This window comes from Anolis carolinensis, chromosome 4, assembly GCF_035594765.1.
Source record: "Anolis carolinensis isolate JA03-04 chromosome 4, rAnoCar3.1.pri, whole genome shotgun sequence".
In the NCBI taxonomy this organism is placed as follows: Eukaryota; Metazoa; Chordata; class Lepidosauria; order Squamata; family Dactyloidae; genus Anolis; species Anolis carolinensis.
Genome location: NC_085844.1, coordinates 231143696 through 231158504, shown reverse-complemented (window position 1 = coordinate 231158504; position 14809 = coordinate 231143696). Strand labels below are relative to the sequence as shown.

The 14809-nt window shown below is 39.2% G+C and overlaps 1 protein-coding gene across 1 annotated transcript in view; it reads left to right on the top strand.

Annotated features, from left to right (window-relative positions):
* Window positions 1-14809, top strand: part of atp9a (ATPase phospholipid transporting 9A (putative)) — a 92965-nt gene that overhangs the window by 64212 nt on the left and 13944 nt on the right. The window contains exons 16-22 of the mRNA XM_008115598.3: window positions 4934-5026; window positions 5641-5724; window positions 6813-6983; window positions 10080-10178; window positions 12618-12707; window positions 12812-12956; window positions 13807-13871. Coding sequence (XP_008113805.2) covers window positions 4934-5026; window positions 5641-5724; window positions 6813-6983; window positions 10080-10178; window positions 12618-12707; window positions 12812-12956; window positions 13807-13871 — 747 coding nt within the window. The remainder of the gene's footprint in view (window positions 1-4933; window positions 5027-5640; window positions 5725-6812; window positions 6984-10079; window positions 10179-12617; window positions 12708-12811; window positions 12957-13806; window positions 13872-14809) is intronic.

Sequence of the window (14809 nt, the reverse complement as noted above, 5' to 3'; positions counted from 1 at the left end):
CCAGATTAAAAAAATAAGAAGATAGTTTTTAAAAAGGAAAAATTGAGGAGTTCAAATCCAAATTGATTCTTGATTGGTCTAAGGTTGGCAGACTTTGATTAAGAATGTGTCCAGTTCAGGTTGTTTTCTCTTTCCTTGAATTGAGATACACTCAGTGCTTGATTTTAGGTTGGTGCCTGTGAAGATATTTGTATATATTAGAAATCTGTGGAACAGTGGGAGAAAGGGCAACTGAGGACACAGCAATGAACTGAGATGCCTTGCAGACTAGATTGTGCTCACCTCAATACAGAACGTCGAATTGATGGACTATAAAGCAGTGGTTCTCAACCTGTGGGTCCCCAAATGTTTTAGCCTTCAACTCCCAAAAATCTGAACAGCTGGTAAACTGGATGGGATTTCTGGGAGTTGTAGGCCAAAACACCTGTGGACCCACAGGTAGAGAACCACTGCTATAAAGCCTTTTTTCTTAACACTCCCTTGCAAATTGTAACATCCTTTGCAAGCCACCTGGTCAGAAGGATAAATATTTAAAACTATAGAAGAAGAGTATTCTTAAAAAACTTTCTAATATGATCTTTCCCAAGTCAAGGAAGAAACCTGCCATAGCTCAAATAAAAGATTAAGCACTAGGTCCTACTCAGTAATGATACTGAAGAGATAGAAGAGCCCGCACATCAAAGTTTGGGTACTGTAATTTCTACAGGGCTCCATCCAGCATGGCTACAATCCAGCATGGGTGGTTTCAGCCCCCCAAAGGAACATTTTGAAGCCCTCTCACTTTATTGCTGGAATGTAGATCGTGCTCAAAGGCTTTTTTGGAATCACCATACTTTACACCATTGTAGGTTATATATAACTTATGGGATTCACAATAGCAGCAGGGAATCTGTGCCTTCCAGATGGTGTTAGATGAGATTTCCTATATTTGACTATTTGTCATTTTGCTGGGGCGGATGCGAGTTTGAGTCCAGCAATGCATAAAAGGTCACAACTGCCCCTCCCTAAGATCTCCTTTGTAATTGGGGTTCCTGAAGTCTATATATTGAATGGCCTCTTCATATGTAAGCATTATTGGGACCAGATTGCTGATGAAATAATTTTTCTTCATTTGTGATCAGCTTACACTATCATGCAATAGGGCCTAGCTGCCATCATGCCATAGCTCCCCCCGCCCCCATTATTCAGCATATTGGTAAGCTTTGCAGTAGATTTGCTATCTAGGGAGACTTCTATCTTTAAATAGAAGAGACAGATAACATCCAATGAATCTGCTGTAAAGGGGAGATGCAAAGTCCCAAGACTTCATCTCTGCTTTTTGCACAAGTGTTATACGGGTATTTAAGCAAAGTCTTGGGTATTACCAAGTAGCCTTCTTGGGTGTTTCCTAATGAATAATCCTCAGTTAGTATTCATCAATTTAGGAGATTATTAGAGAGTTATCCTCGCAGGTTAAAAACTGGGGAGGAGGTGTCAAAATGTGTGGTGTTCCCACCTTTGCAGTGGTCCTGCATCCCTGATCCCAGGGAATATGGAGAATGAACTGGACTAGACTGCACTAGGCTGTGAATCAGTTACTATACTATCAAACTGCTGGTCAGTTTTTGATGTTTGTGCACACACACACACCCCTATATCTATATATGGCTATGTAATAAAGGTTCTTTAGAAATCTCAAATGATTTGGGGGGGGGGGGGGATTAACTTGGTAAGACAAAAACTCAAGTTTTCCCATTTTGATCTAAAATGGTCCATTCTGATCTGATCTGAATGTAGGACCATATTATTCTTTTACAGTACAGTTTGCAATATATCTATTAAAATGTCAGTTTCCATTAAGTTCAATGAAGATTACTCCCAGCTGAGTCAGTGCGAAGGAAGTACTAATGGTGTGTGTCTGTGCATGTGTGTTTAAAAGCAAAAAATGTTAGGTGTTGTTTTCTATTAGGCAATAAAATGATTGTAATGAGAAAAAAGTAGTGTCCCTTTTCTGAGCAGAATGGTGGGAATCTTACACAAGCCTGGGACTTCATCCAGTATCACCTGTTATAATATAAACTTGTTTCTTATAAACAGAAGATGAGATGGGCAACTCATCTCAATTGTAATTTTTCCATACTCTGTGTTGTTGTGTGGAAACAATGAAATCTTGACCTTCTCATTTCAACTTCTGTTTGTGAGAAGTAGGTTGGTGCTTCAACCTACTTCTAGGAGCTGCAAGTAAAAACTAACTTTTCCCCAGGTCTGTTTCACACTGTAGGTTGAGTATTCTCCCATAAAAATGAATTCTTGGCATTGTATGCCCATTTTTAGCATGCACTTGATTTATTTTATTGTTTAGAAAATGACACCATCATTTCACCACCTAGCTACATTCTGAAGTGATAACACGTGATCCTTGATAGTGCCAACCTTGATAGTGCCAACAAAGATGAATTAATCCAGGCTACCATGGCATCCCTGATAGTTGAACATCACACCTATCCTTCAAAATAATTAACGAAGTGGAGCCTATTATCTTCAAAGTCATTCAGTTCCACTGTTGAAGAGCTTATATCATGGGAAAGTACACCCAAATGTTTAATCTGAACCTCCTTTTCTTATACAAAGTTGTTGGTTCTTCAAGCTCTACTTTCTAGCACAGGAATGAGCAGCTGCATTGAAGTTGGGAATCTAGAAGCTTTGAGAACAGATTTCCTCAATCTTCAATATAATCACCTCTTCATAGTTTTGGAGGTTTTGTTGTAGTCATTATAGGATAGGGCCTGAATCCTGTTTCATCTGTTACTTTCATGGTTTTGTACTGTTTCATCCATTTTGATTGCACAGAATGGTACAACCCCACGGGAACAAAAGAAATAATGAAATGAAAGGCAGAGGGGAACGGTAGCCATTTGGTCAGCTGATTTTCAGTGCTTGGCTGTAGGCCATGGCTTGCAGGGCCTTCAGCTAAGCGCTGGGCGCTTGATGCTCATAGGCCTTGCCTGCTGGGCCTACGAGCATCGAGTGCTCAATATCTCATAGGCCCTGCAAACCAGGCCCTACAGTTGAACACCAAATGTTCAATTGTAGGCCCTGCAAACTAGGCCTATGAGCCATTGAGCACTCAATGTCTCGTAGGCCCTGCGAGTTGGGCCTATGAGCATCAAGTGCTCGAAGCTCATAGGCCTTGGCTGCCGGGCCTACCGTCAAGTGCTCAGCTGTAGGCCTGGCTCGCAGGGCCTGGTGCTTTGCCGCCCAAGGCCTGAAAAAAATGTTTGGTTTTTTTGGGACCTTGGACAGAAAAGCCCACTCGTATAGGCAACCCGTTTCTGTAAGCTGCAGATAGAAACGGAACTGGGGCCATATGAATGGAACAAAGAGAAACAGTAAGTAATTCCATACAAATGCACAAGCCTAGTTTATTATAGTGTAGGATGTACAGTAGAGTACAGGGGAAAGTGATTGTTGCATAAGATCTAAATGTGAGGCTGTTGACATATGCTTTGAATTTGGCTGCAGCATAATGGAGACTCATTGGATTTTCTTGGCAAGATTTATTATTCAGAGTAAGTTTGGCATTGTTTTCCTCTACGGCTGGGGTAGTATGGTTTTTCCAAGATCACTCAGTGGGTTTCCATAGCTGAGCAGGATAGACCATTCAAAACACTACACTCCAATGGTTCAGTGAGCAACTTTAGCACAGCCAAGAGCTTAGTTTTCACCACTGAAACCCAAGTGAACCACACCAAGTGTTGAAGTGGCTGGATGCCCACTTATGAGCTGGAATCCTTTCACTGTTGTACACATATGTAAGATCCCCTACAGAAGCCACTGGAATTTTTTTGTCCAATGAACTTGTGTGCATTCAAGATTACACATTCTGGCAGAATAGTGAGATTTTGGGGGTTCAAATTAAGAAAGACAAGTATTTGCTGAACCTTTTCCTTGGTGATTTTGCAATCACTTCTGCTGAACCTTTGAAGGGAATCCCAAAAGTAATGAATTTATTTTGAGTTTTGGAAGGATTTCTAGAAAGAAAATAAATGAAACTAAATTAAAACTTCTTTGTTTGAATATGATGCCAAGTGCTAAGAAGAAGAAAATTGTGGAACCCGCAGAAATAGCCATCTCTAAATCATCAATTAAGTACTTGGGAGTACAAATACCAAACAAAATTAAACCAAATTGTTCTACTTAACTTTGATCTGCTCATTAAGGAAATGAAAGATAAAATTATCTAAAATTTGAGTTTCTTGGCTTAGTAATGTTTCTGCCTTTGAAATGTAATTACTGTCCAGATTCAGTTATTAATTCCAGATCCTACCAATTAATATTCCAGTGCCTGTGATCCTGAGGTGATAGAACCTCTTAATTGCTTTCATAAATGGAATGAAAATATCAAGAGTACCTAACTAATTGAGAGTTAACTGAACAGAGACTATTGTACTTTGAACATATGAGATGACATGACTCATTAGAAAGATGATAATGCTTTACAAAGTAGAGGATAGTAGATAAATAGGAATACCACATTACAGATGGATATGCTGCGTCAAGACAGCAATAGAGTCATCATAAATTGTACCCTACTTGAGCGCAATTAACAACAAAATGAGGTTATTATTATTATTATTATTATTATTATTATTATTATTATTATTATTATGTAGTGATGATAATTATGATAATTCTATTTCTTACCTCCCTCCCCCAAGGCTCTAAGTAGTTACAACAATGTTTCATCTGCAGATAGTTTTGGATTAAAAGTTTGCTTTAGTAAGTCAGACAGTTCTTTCTTTTTTGTGACTTTTTTATAAGTCACTATTTCTGTTCCTTCCATGTTTTTTTTCCTGCCTATAGTATCACATTTTCTGTTAGGAGCACAACTACTTCATTGACACTCCTTGAATATAAAGCTAAAACATTTTTTCTGCTTCCCCTCCTCTTTTAGGATGAATCTACAGGGGAAATAACATTCTACATGAAAGGAGCTGATGTCGTGATGGCTGGTATTGTTCAGTACAATGACTGGCTTGAGGAAGAGGTATGGAGCAAGTAACATGGTCCATGTCATCTCTGATTTTTCTTTTAAGCATGAGAAGTTGACAGCCAAATGGTCTTAGTCCAGGGAATGCTGTAAGATGAATGAGAATTTAGCTTATTTGTGACAATAATGTACTCCATTTTATTCCTTTCTTAAATATTTAAGAAGCAAATAATTATTTGGAAAAAATTGTTTGGGAGAGAAATCAAAATTGACAGATTCTTCTGTTCAAGCCACACAGTTCTCATCTGTGACATAAATCTTCATAATTATTGCCAAAGGAGGTGACAACTATGGTTACAATTTAATGATAAGATCAATTTCGTAAACAACAGGTTACTTCTGCACTAGTTATACTAACAATATTACAACATTAAAACAGTTTATGAAATGTAAATCTCTCCCTCGTAATTGATAGAATCAAAAGGGAACAATTAAGTTTCTCTTCTTCTTCTCCTTCTCCTTCTTCTTCTTCTTCTTCTTCTTCTTCTTCTTCTTCTCCCCCCCCCCCCCTCCTCCTCCTCCTCCTCCTTTGGATAATACTCAGTCTCTGTCTTCACTCTAATGTAATAAAATTTAACTAGCCATAATTGCAATTCTTTTCTACTTTACAGTGTGGTAATATGGCAAGGGAAGGATTAAGGGTCCTTGTTGTAGCAAAGAAATCCCTAACTGAGGAGCAGTATCAAGATTTTGAGGTAAGCAATATAGATTACGTAGGATTCAAGGGGGACTATTTCACTTTGTCCTTCCTTTCTTGGAGAATAATTAATCTGTTATATCTTCCAATTTGGATTACTATAATATCCTCTGCTGCTTCTGACAGTGCTTGCAAAAGAGAACTAAATTACCTGGTTTCCTCAGATACCACAACGGATGTTACTCCATCACTATTGCAGAAGCAAGTTTCAGCTAATAGTCTCACTGACTTCTCTGCCTGGAAGAAGAAGGGAGTGGCAGATTATGCTTTGCCTCAGGCAGCAAAATGTTAAAAGCTGAACCTGTGTTGATGGTGCTGTGTAACCTATTTCAGGGCAGTGAAGGACAGAGCTGAAATAAAAATGAGTTATGATTACTATGCTGGTCTGGATGTGCTCTTAGTCTCCAATAGTGGCAGCCAGCTGGCAGCTCATGACCCACATCAAGCCTATGGATGATAGCCAATTGGCTCACAATTTCCCCATATTCTTCCAGTAGATAAAGACTCTTATAACACAAGCTTAGTCTTTTTTCTTCACATCTGGCTTCAGGAGGGAGGGAAAGCAGCTAAAAACACATGGGCTGCCCTCACCATATGTTTCCTGCAATGTTCCTTTTGCTCCTGGGCCTGTTAGCATTCTAGCTGGGAGGTTTCAGCCACCTATGTTGGCAGTGACAAGTGCATACTTCAGAGAAAGGGGATTAATTTGGCTCCCTGTTTGTTTCCCCTTTTGAATTGTCTTGTTCATCCTGTGGATGGCTAATATCCTTAAGATAGTTCAGACTCCTTCTCCATGTAGTTTACATCATGAATCAGGGTCAGCAATATCTGGCCTGACCCTCTCCCCTGCCCTCCAGACCTTGGAGACAGCAGAGGCATGGTATTATTATTCTCTAGAAGCCTCTGGACACATGCTCCTTGCTCCCCAAGTTGTTACATTTAGAGGTGGGATGTATGGTTGGGCAATCTTTGGCCATAACTGATGTGAATGCAAAAGCAACCTTGTAAGTGCATGTGACCACAGTTTGTCCACACCTGGTGCTAGCCTAGTGCATAATGAGTATTCATTGGTTGTGTTTCTAATAGGCTCGCTACATCCAAGCAAAGTTGAGTGTTCATGACCGTTCGTTGAAGGTTGCCACTGTGATAGAAAGCCTGGAGATGGAGATGGAGCTGCTTTGTCTAACTGGAGTGGAAGATCAACTTCAGGCAGATGTCAGGCCAACTCTGGAAACTCTGAGAAATGCTGGTATTAAGGTATGGTCAAACTAGAAGCATTAAACACAATATATATAATTAAGCTAAAAGTATAATGTTGTTGGCATTTTCCTGATCAGACAGTACAGTACTGAGCAGTAAAAAAATGGGGGGTGAGTCTCGCACATGCATCGTTTTAGAGAGGATGCAGGATGGGTGAAGCCAATTCCCCAGGAGTACAACACATCTTCAAAAATACTTAAAACACAGGGAGAATGTTAAAAAGACATAATTTGAATGTTGCTCTCTTTTATAAAAATATGTACTTGCATTTAGAAAACTAGCACAGCTGGAAAAGGGTTATGATAAATATTCTTACATGACAGTTTGCTACATGTATTGGAGATTTTGAGGATTATTAGGGTCCCCCTCCTTGGAGAGCTTTACAAATTAGAGTCCTTCTTCTGAATAACCTGCACACTGACTCTATATGATTGCTTGAATGATAACATTCCCATTTGCATTGTTAGCAAACCTGACCACCTAATCCAACCTCCCATACACCTGTGAAATGCAAACAGTGCCATTTGAGAAATGAAATTGCATCTGTAACTATGAGATTTTGGGTGCCTGTCTTGGAATAGCCAGCAGAGGGAGTATACTAGGATGGCATTATGTGTTGAAATTTGTGCTTATTTTGTAGCTCTCCATAGAAGTAAACACAACCTTGAGACGTTAAAGAACATTGAATTCAAATGGATTTGATATCCACAAAGAATAAGAAAGTGGAAGTTAAAAACCTGTTGTCTTTTTAGAACCTTTACATTAGCAATAATATATATTTGTCATGTGCATACTAGTGGTGTGCAAAAATATTGTTACTCCTCGTAGGTCATGTCAAATTTGTTATATTAGTGCATGCGAATCGATATTAGAAACATGTAGGAAACGGGGGGGGGGGAGGATCGAAACACTCACCAATCATTTTCATTAACATTTGGATGCCTCCCAAAGTCAGTTTAATATTCAGTATAAACATTAAGCAACTTTGGCCAAAATGCCATTGGTAGTGTTTAAATTAAGACACTTTTGCCGGTTGCCATAAGGAAGTTGCTTATGCAGAGTTGGGCAGGAGACTGAGAATGCCACATTCTGGGAAATGTAGTTTAGGAAGGCGAGGCCCCCTGTGGCAGAGAATTCAAAAGGCTCTGCCCTAAATTACATTTCCCAGAATGCAATACTCCACATCGGAAAGGTCCAAAGAGCAGCAGCCAGCCGTTTAGAGTTAGTCTTATAATAAATAAAATTATTGAATCTGCAAAGAGGACTAAAGTAAGCAAGTACTAGTATAAATCTGTGCTAAATTAAAGTTATGTGGTTAATTGTGTGACTATAGACAGACAGACATTCAAGGGATTTGCTGTTGTGGCTTTTTGGGGGAATAAATGTTTTTGTTTATAATTTTTTTTAAAATCCCCAAAAGTCCATAGATGTGTGAATCTTTGCGTGACCCCAGGTGAATGGTATATAAAATCTTTGTGTGAATCTTTCTGAAACTTCCGAGGATTGATGCACAAGATAAAGATTTCTTGGGCCAAAAGGGGTCATGAGTGGAAATGTTTCAGAAGCCCTGAACTAGAGGTCTTGTGCACATATACTGTCTACCCTGCAAAGGCCTATTTAAACTGCTACATTTGGCAGCTGTCACCTTATGATGTACAGTGACTCACTTTGTGGATACCAAAATTGCCACCACACAAACACAAACCTTTCTTGATGGGTTTTCTACACACAGACAGCCTGCTATATAGAGACAATTGCCACATGGACCAATTTAAAATCCCTTTATAAAACAACTAGTATCACATCACTGGCACAAACTGCATTAACTATAAATTTGAGCACCTATTTTCAAAAATGCCACTGGTAGTCTCTTGATTTTACAAAAAAAAAAGGTCTCTTGATTTTATATTTAAAACCCTTCTCAAATTCCAATATATTCCTTTTTATTTTGTCAGAAACCTTTGGAAAAAAATGTCATCTAGTTTTGTCAGTATCATGCTCACTAGAAACCACTTGTCAGTTTCATTAATAAGGATTAAGATCTTGGAAGCTTTTGAAATGTCCATATATCCAATGGTTTGGTGAAATGAACAGCAAAGCAATCTCTTGCTACCCAAATAGTATTGGAATGTCATCTTTTGATTCTCAGTATGATAGGCACAATTTTGGATTTAAAGAGGGGTAATAGAGATTAATTATGCTTTTTCCCCCAGAGTTCATAGAGCTGATAAACAGGTCATTGAAAATGTGCCATTTTCAAAAATTGCTTCCTAGTTTCTGTAACATGGCATCTGAATTTTTCTGTTATGTCTGAAAATAAGTTCAAAGCACAAACCCCTGGGAGCCAGATGTTAAACCTTCATGTATATCAGCTGTTTTCAGACATCTAATGGCACTCAGTTATAATGGAACAAACATGGATAAGCATCCATTACTTTGCAATTACACATGAAATGGCTTTAAATGTTTATCTACTTATCACAAAAGTATTAATGGAAGATTCTAGTGCAATGGTTCAACACTTTTTGTTCTCCAGATGTTTTGGACTTTAACTTCCAGACGCTTCCACCACTATGGTCAGTTTTAGTGATTCTGAGGGCTTCACATCCAAAACATCTGGAGAACCAAAGATGGAGAACCTGGACTGTGTCTCTTTAGACTGGAGATGGGTAGAATGGTCTTATGGTATACTTGCTATGAATGTGTGGGAAAGAGACATGTATGAAGAGATCTTGAACATAGTGCATTCTGACTCCTTCGTTGTTATTTCTGTTTATAGACATAATCATGTGGAACAGCATTTTAGAACATCACACTAAAATCGTTGTGGTCTAAAGTGTTACAGTTCCCAGGTTTCACATGTTTTTGTATAATGTGCAACTCAGCTATTGGATCTGATTAGCATACACATTTTTATGGGACAGTGTTCTTAGATTGATTTGGTGTTTCTTCTACTCTCCAAAATTCTTGTGAAAGGCATCTTTAAAACATGGTATTTGTTAAAAGCTTGCCATAAGGGAAGCATTCTGTCATTTGCTTTTGTATTTTAATTTATTATGGATTTCATAATATTGAATATTTGTTTAATTCTAGGTATGGATGCTCACAGGGGATAAACTGGAAACAGCCACGTGTACAGCTAAAAATGCACATCTGGTAACCAGGACTCAGGACATTCATATATTTAGACTGGTGAGTAATATGAATGAAACTAGCTTACTTAGCACTTGTCCAGAGAACTACATTATGAATTGAGTGGCATAACTGACACCAGCCCCAATGTGCAATTAAGATACAAAGTAGTATGCAAACCTAATCTTTTTCCAATCATCGTTGCATTTACACAACACCTAGAAGCATCTGATGAAGTTGGATGCTTGTAGTGGGAAGAATGTTCTAAGAACAAAGTATTTTTTGTTAGAAGCAATTGACCTGGTGTGTTTAGACTACTCCGATGACAATGTATAAAATGCAAAAGAATGCAAAATATGGAATAACTTTTATGCTAATAACTGATGTGTGTCTTTTATATATATAACATATATAATATATATTCCTGCTATAACAGCTTTTGCTTTGATACAGTTTTTACATGGAAGACTCTAACTTAACTTTCTAAACCCATGCATATAAACTTCTAATTCTCATAGCTTCTTCCCCTACAAAATTGTTATTCATTAGTTTTTTTTGTAAGGAAACTAGAAATTCTGTAAGAAAACCAGACATTTCATTGCCAGTATTTTTCTGGGGAAGCTGGACAAACTGTCAGGTTCCAAGATTATTTTGGAAAAGCCAGTAATTATTACCATACTTTCCTGTAACTGGGGAATGCAGCAGTTTGAGGCATTTTCCCAAGCAGATTACTTCTTGATTCTTTTAACTTGTGGTGTCAGCGACTAAAGTTGCTGCTGGGCCATTATTCTTACAATTTCTCAACCATATAAAATGTTATATGCCATATTTGTGCCACCATCATTAACTACTTTTACAGCTATCCTCATTCCCCACTGAGCTTTGACCATTTTGAGAGGAATGGCTAGGAATCTCAATTTGAATAATTGTCACTTCACCCAACTACAGAGAGCCATCATGGTGCAGTGGTCTGACTGTGGGACTATGACTTTGGAAGCCATAGTTTGAATCCCACTCAACCATTGAAAGCTCTAGTGACCTAGGGCAAGCCACACTGTGTTTCAGTTACAGAGGGTGGCAAAGGCACAAACATTTTCTAAACAAAACTAACTAAGAAGCTTTATGATAGGTTTGCTTTGGAATCACAGAGATCAGAAATGACTTAAGACACACAACAACAGTAACAACATACTAAACTACAGTTTCCAGGATAGTTTGATGCTTAGAATAACCTAAAACTTTGTAGGGCTGAGGAATTTCCAGCCTTTGGGTTAAAAGCAAATATACAGTATTGTGAGCCCAAATGTCTAGATTCCATACAGATGTCTTTATCTCAGAAAGCCAATGGAATTTTGGCCTGCATCAATAGGGGTATAACATCTAGATCCAGGGAAGTCATGCTACCTCTCTATTCTGCCTTGGTCAGACCACACCTGGAATACTGTGTCCAATTCTGGGCACCGCAGTTGAAGGGAGATGTTGACAAGCTGGAATGTATCCAGAGGAGGGCAATTAAAATGATCAAAAGTCTGGAGAACAAGCCCTATGAGGAGCGGCTTAAAGAACTGGGCATGTTTAGCCTGCAGAAGAGAAGGCTAAGAGGAGACATGATAGCCATGTACAAATATGTGAGGGGAAGTCATAGGGAGGAGGGAGCAAGCTTGTTTTCTGCTGCCCTGCAGACTAGGACGCGGAACAATGGCTTCAAACTACAGGAAAGGAGATTCCACCTGAACATCAGGAAGAACTTCCTCACTGTGAGAGCTGTTCGGCAGTGGAACTCTCTCCCCCGGACTGTGGTGGAGGCTCCTTCTTTGGAGGCTTTTAAACAGAGGCTGGATGGCTATATGTCGGGGGTACTTTGAATGCGATTTCCTGCTTCTTAGCAGGGGGTTGGACTGGATGGCCCATGAGGTCTCTTCCAACTCTACTATTCTATGATTCTATGATTCAAACATACACCAACCTCAGATCAAATTACCTATATTATTTAATCTTTCTTGTTCTGTTCCTCTGCTGCAAAGGGAATGGAGGGAACCTTTTACAAGTTAAGATAAAGTAATGCCCAGATAAAAATGTCTTTTCCTTTTTGTATACTTGACAGTGTTAAGAATCACATCCATAATTATGTTCTTTGTTTGCTGAGGCCAAACAATTGTCCTTTGGAACATCACCGGTTTCAGAAGAAGGAATGCAGACCTTAGCAAGGACCTGATATCCTACACTTGGTGTAGTTTTTGTTATCCTGCTTAGCATGGCAGGGAGTTGAATTGGATGGTCCTTGTGATCTTTTCCAGCTTTATGAGTTTATGAAGTCTTAATCTTGTTCAGATTAATCCATTTTAAAAACTTGGTTCTGTTTGTGTTTAACTCAGGGCTAATAATCCTGTTTGCTTTTGAGTCACACAATTTCGTATTGCCTCTTTTTATTTAAAAAAATCATAATTCCCTAATGCAATATTTTGTATATTTAGGCTTTACCTTTCTTTGCTTTTGCAGGTGACTAACCGTGGAGAAGCTCACTTGGAGCTTAATGCTTTCCGACGCAAACATGACTGTGCCCTGGTGATTTCGGGTGATTCTTTGGAGGTGAGAACTGACTTATCTTAGCAGTCATATTAAACAAGAAATGGGTTGTTGAAAGAAAGAATGTGTATATCACATAGCCCTTGTTTATCTGTTTCTTGTAATAGGTGTGTTTGAAATACTACGAGTATGAATTTATGGAATTAGCGTGTCAGTGTCCAGCAGTAGTCTGCTGCAGGTGTGCCCCAACACAGAAGGCTCAGATTGTACGCTTGCTGCAGGAGAGAACTGGGAAGTTGACTTGCGCAGTAGGTAAGGCACCTCTCTGGAGCCTGGTACAGCAATACTGGGTCTCTAAGCTTCAGGTTTATTTATTATTTATTTATTTACAGCATTTATATTCCGCCCTTCTCACCCCGAAGGGGACTCAGGGCGGATCACATTACACATATAGGCAAACATTCAATGCCTTTTAACATAGAACAGAGACAGACAAACATAGGCTCTGAGTGCGCCTCGAACTCATGACCTCCTGGTCAGAGTGATTCATTGCAGTGATTCATTGCAGCTGCTCTCCAGCCTGCGCCACAGCCCGAGCCCAGGTTGATGTGAGAGACTGAAATCTTCCTGATTCCCTCTCAGATTAGAAACACTTTGGTGACCTGTGGAAAAGAGACAATGTCTTAGTTGTTAAAAAAGATGATTTTATCCTTGAAAATGGACGTTGAGCACCAAGGCCAGTTAAATGTGCAGGTATCCATTAATAGTCATATACAGGTTGAGTATCCCTTGTCCAGAATTCTAGAATTGTCCACATGGGTGACTGAGATAGTGACCCATTTGCTCTCTAATGGTTGGCCCAGATAAATGTTTATAAACAAGTGATATTTGGAATACCCTGCATAAATGCAATGACCCAGAGCTGAAAATGGAGGAAAGAGAAAAAGCTGTACGCTATTTATATCTATCTGTATATCTATATCAGGTTTGCAACATTACATTTATGCTTGTGCACTGAGATCCAGCAAAAAAGCAAAATGGTTCACCCTAAGGTCCATTGCTTGAATGCTATAACCACATGGGATCTTGGCCACTGTATATGCCTTCTGGGTTGAATTAACACCAAGATTCTCCATTGAAATCTGTATGTTATTTCTTGCAGGTGATGGTGGCAATGATGTCAGTATGATTCAGGAGGCTGACTGCGGAGTTGGGGTGGAAGGAAGGGTAAGTCTTGGGGCACAAATGCATGGCGAACCACAGGCCACCCCCCACCCCTCTTGTAGGCTATGCCCTTTCACAGCAAACTCAAATACCTCTATTTACTTCTGCATTGCCTCTCAAAATGGGGACCAGAATTGATTTCCCTTCATGTTGACATTTTGAGAGGCTCATCATAGGTATTTGAAGGTAAAGGGTTTCTGGGGGTGCTTGTGAGGGTGGGGTGGAAACATCTTGAAATGTTTTCTGTTGTATTGGGGAGATTTAAAGGAAAATGTTAGGGGGCTAAAGGGAAATCTTGGGAAGTTTTATGAGACTGGTAGATGGTGTCGCAAATGAGCAGTTTAGTGGCTTAATGAGATCAGAAAGCTACAGTATGCCCATGCCTTCTTTGGAACATTATTATTACTTTTTAACTCCAAAGTTAACCCAAATGTAACTTGCTTTACTTAAAAAGATAGGCTTAGAGTTGATGCACTACACCGAATAATTAGCAGTTAGCTGTTCCTGGATGGGCAAAGTACAACCTTGGGGCTATGGTGCTTCAAGGTTGTTTTTCTGCTCTTAATCTCCCCAGACTGCCATTTTTCTGACCAAGAAGAAAATGATATATTCCCTCTTTTCAAAGCATCATCCATTTGCATGTACACACATTTCTTTTCCAAGCCAGAAGTAAATCTCCAGTTTTTGCCTTGTTTTCCCACATTTTTGCAAGAGTGGCTCAATTGCAAACTCAAGAACAGAAAATTCAACTGTGGCTATCCACCCTTGAGTAAAACTATACTTTCCTTTATGCATTGAAATAAAAATGTAGGTTTCTGATCTGTACTGGGATCCCTGTTCTGAGGGAGGCACTATCCTCTACTTTCTATCACAGTACTAATTCCTCCCAATGAGGACACATGGAGCAGGGCTTGAATCATATGGTCACAATTGATAGGTAG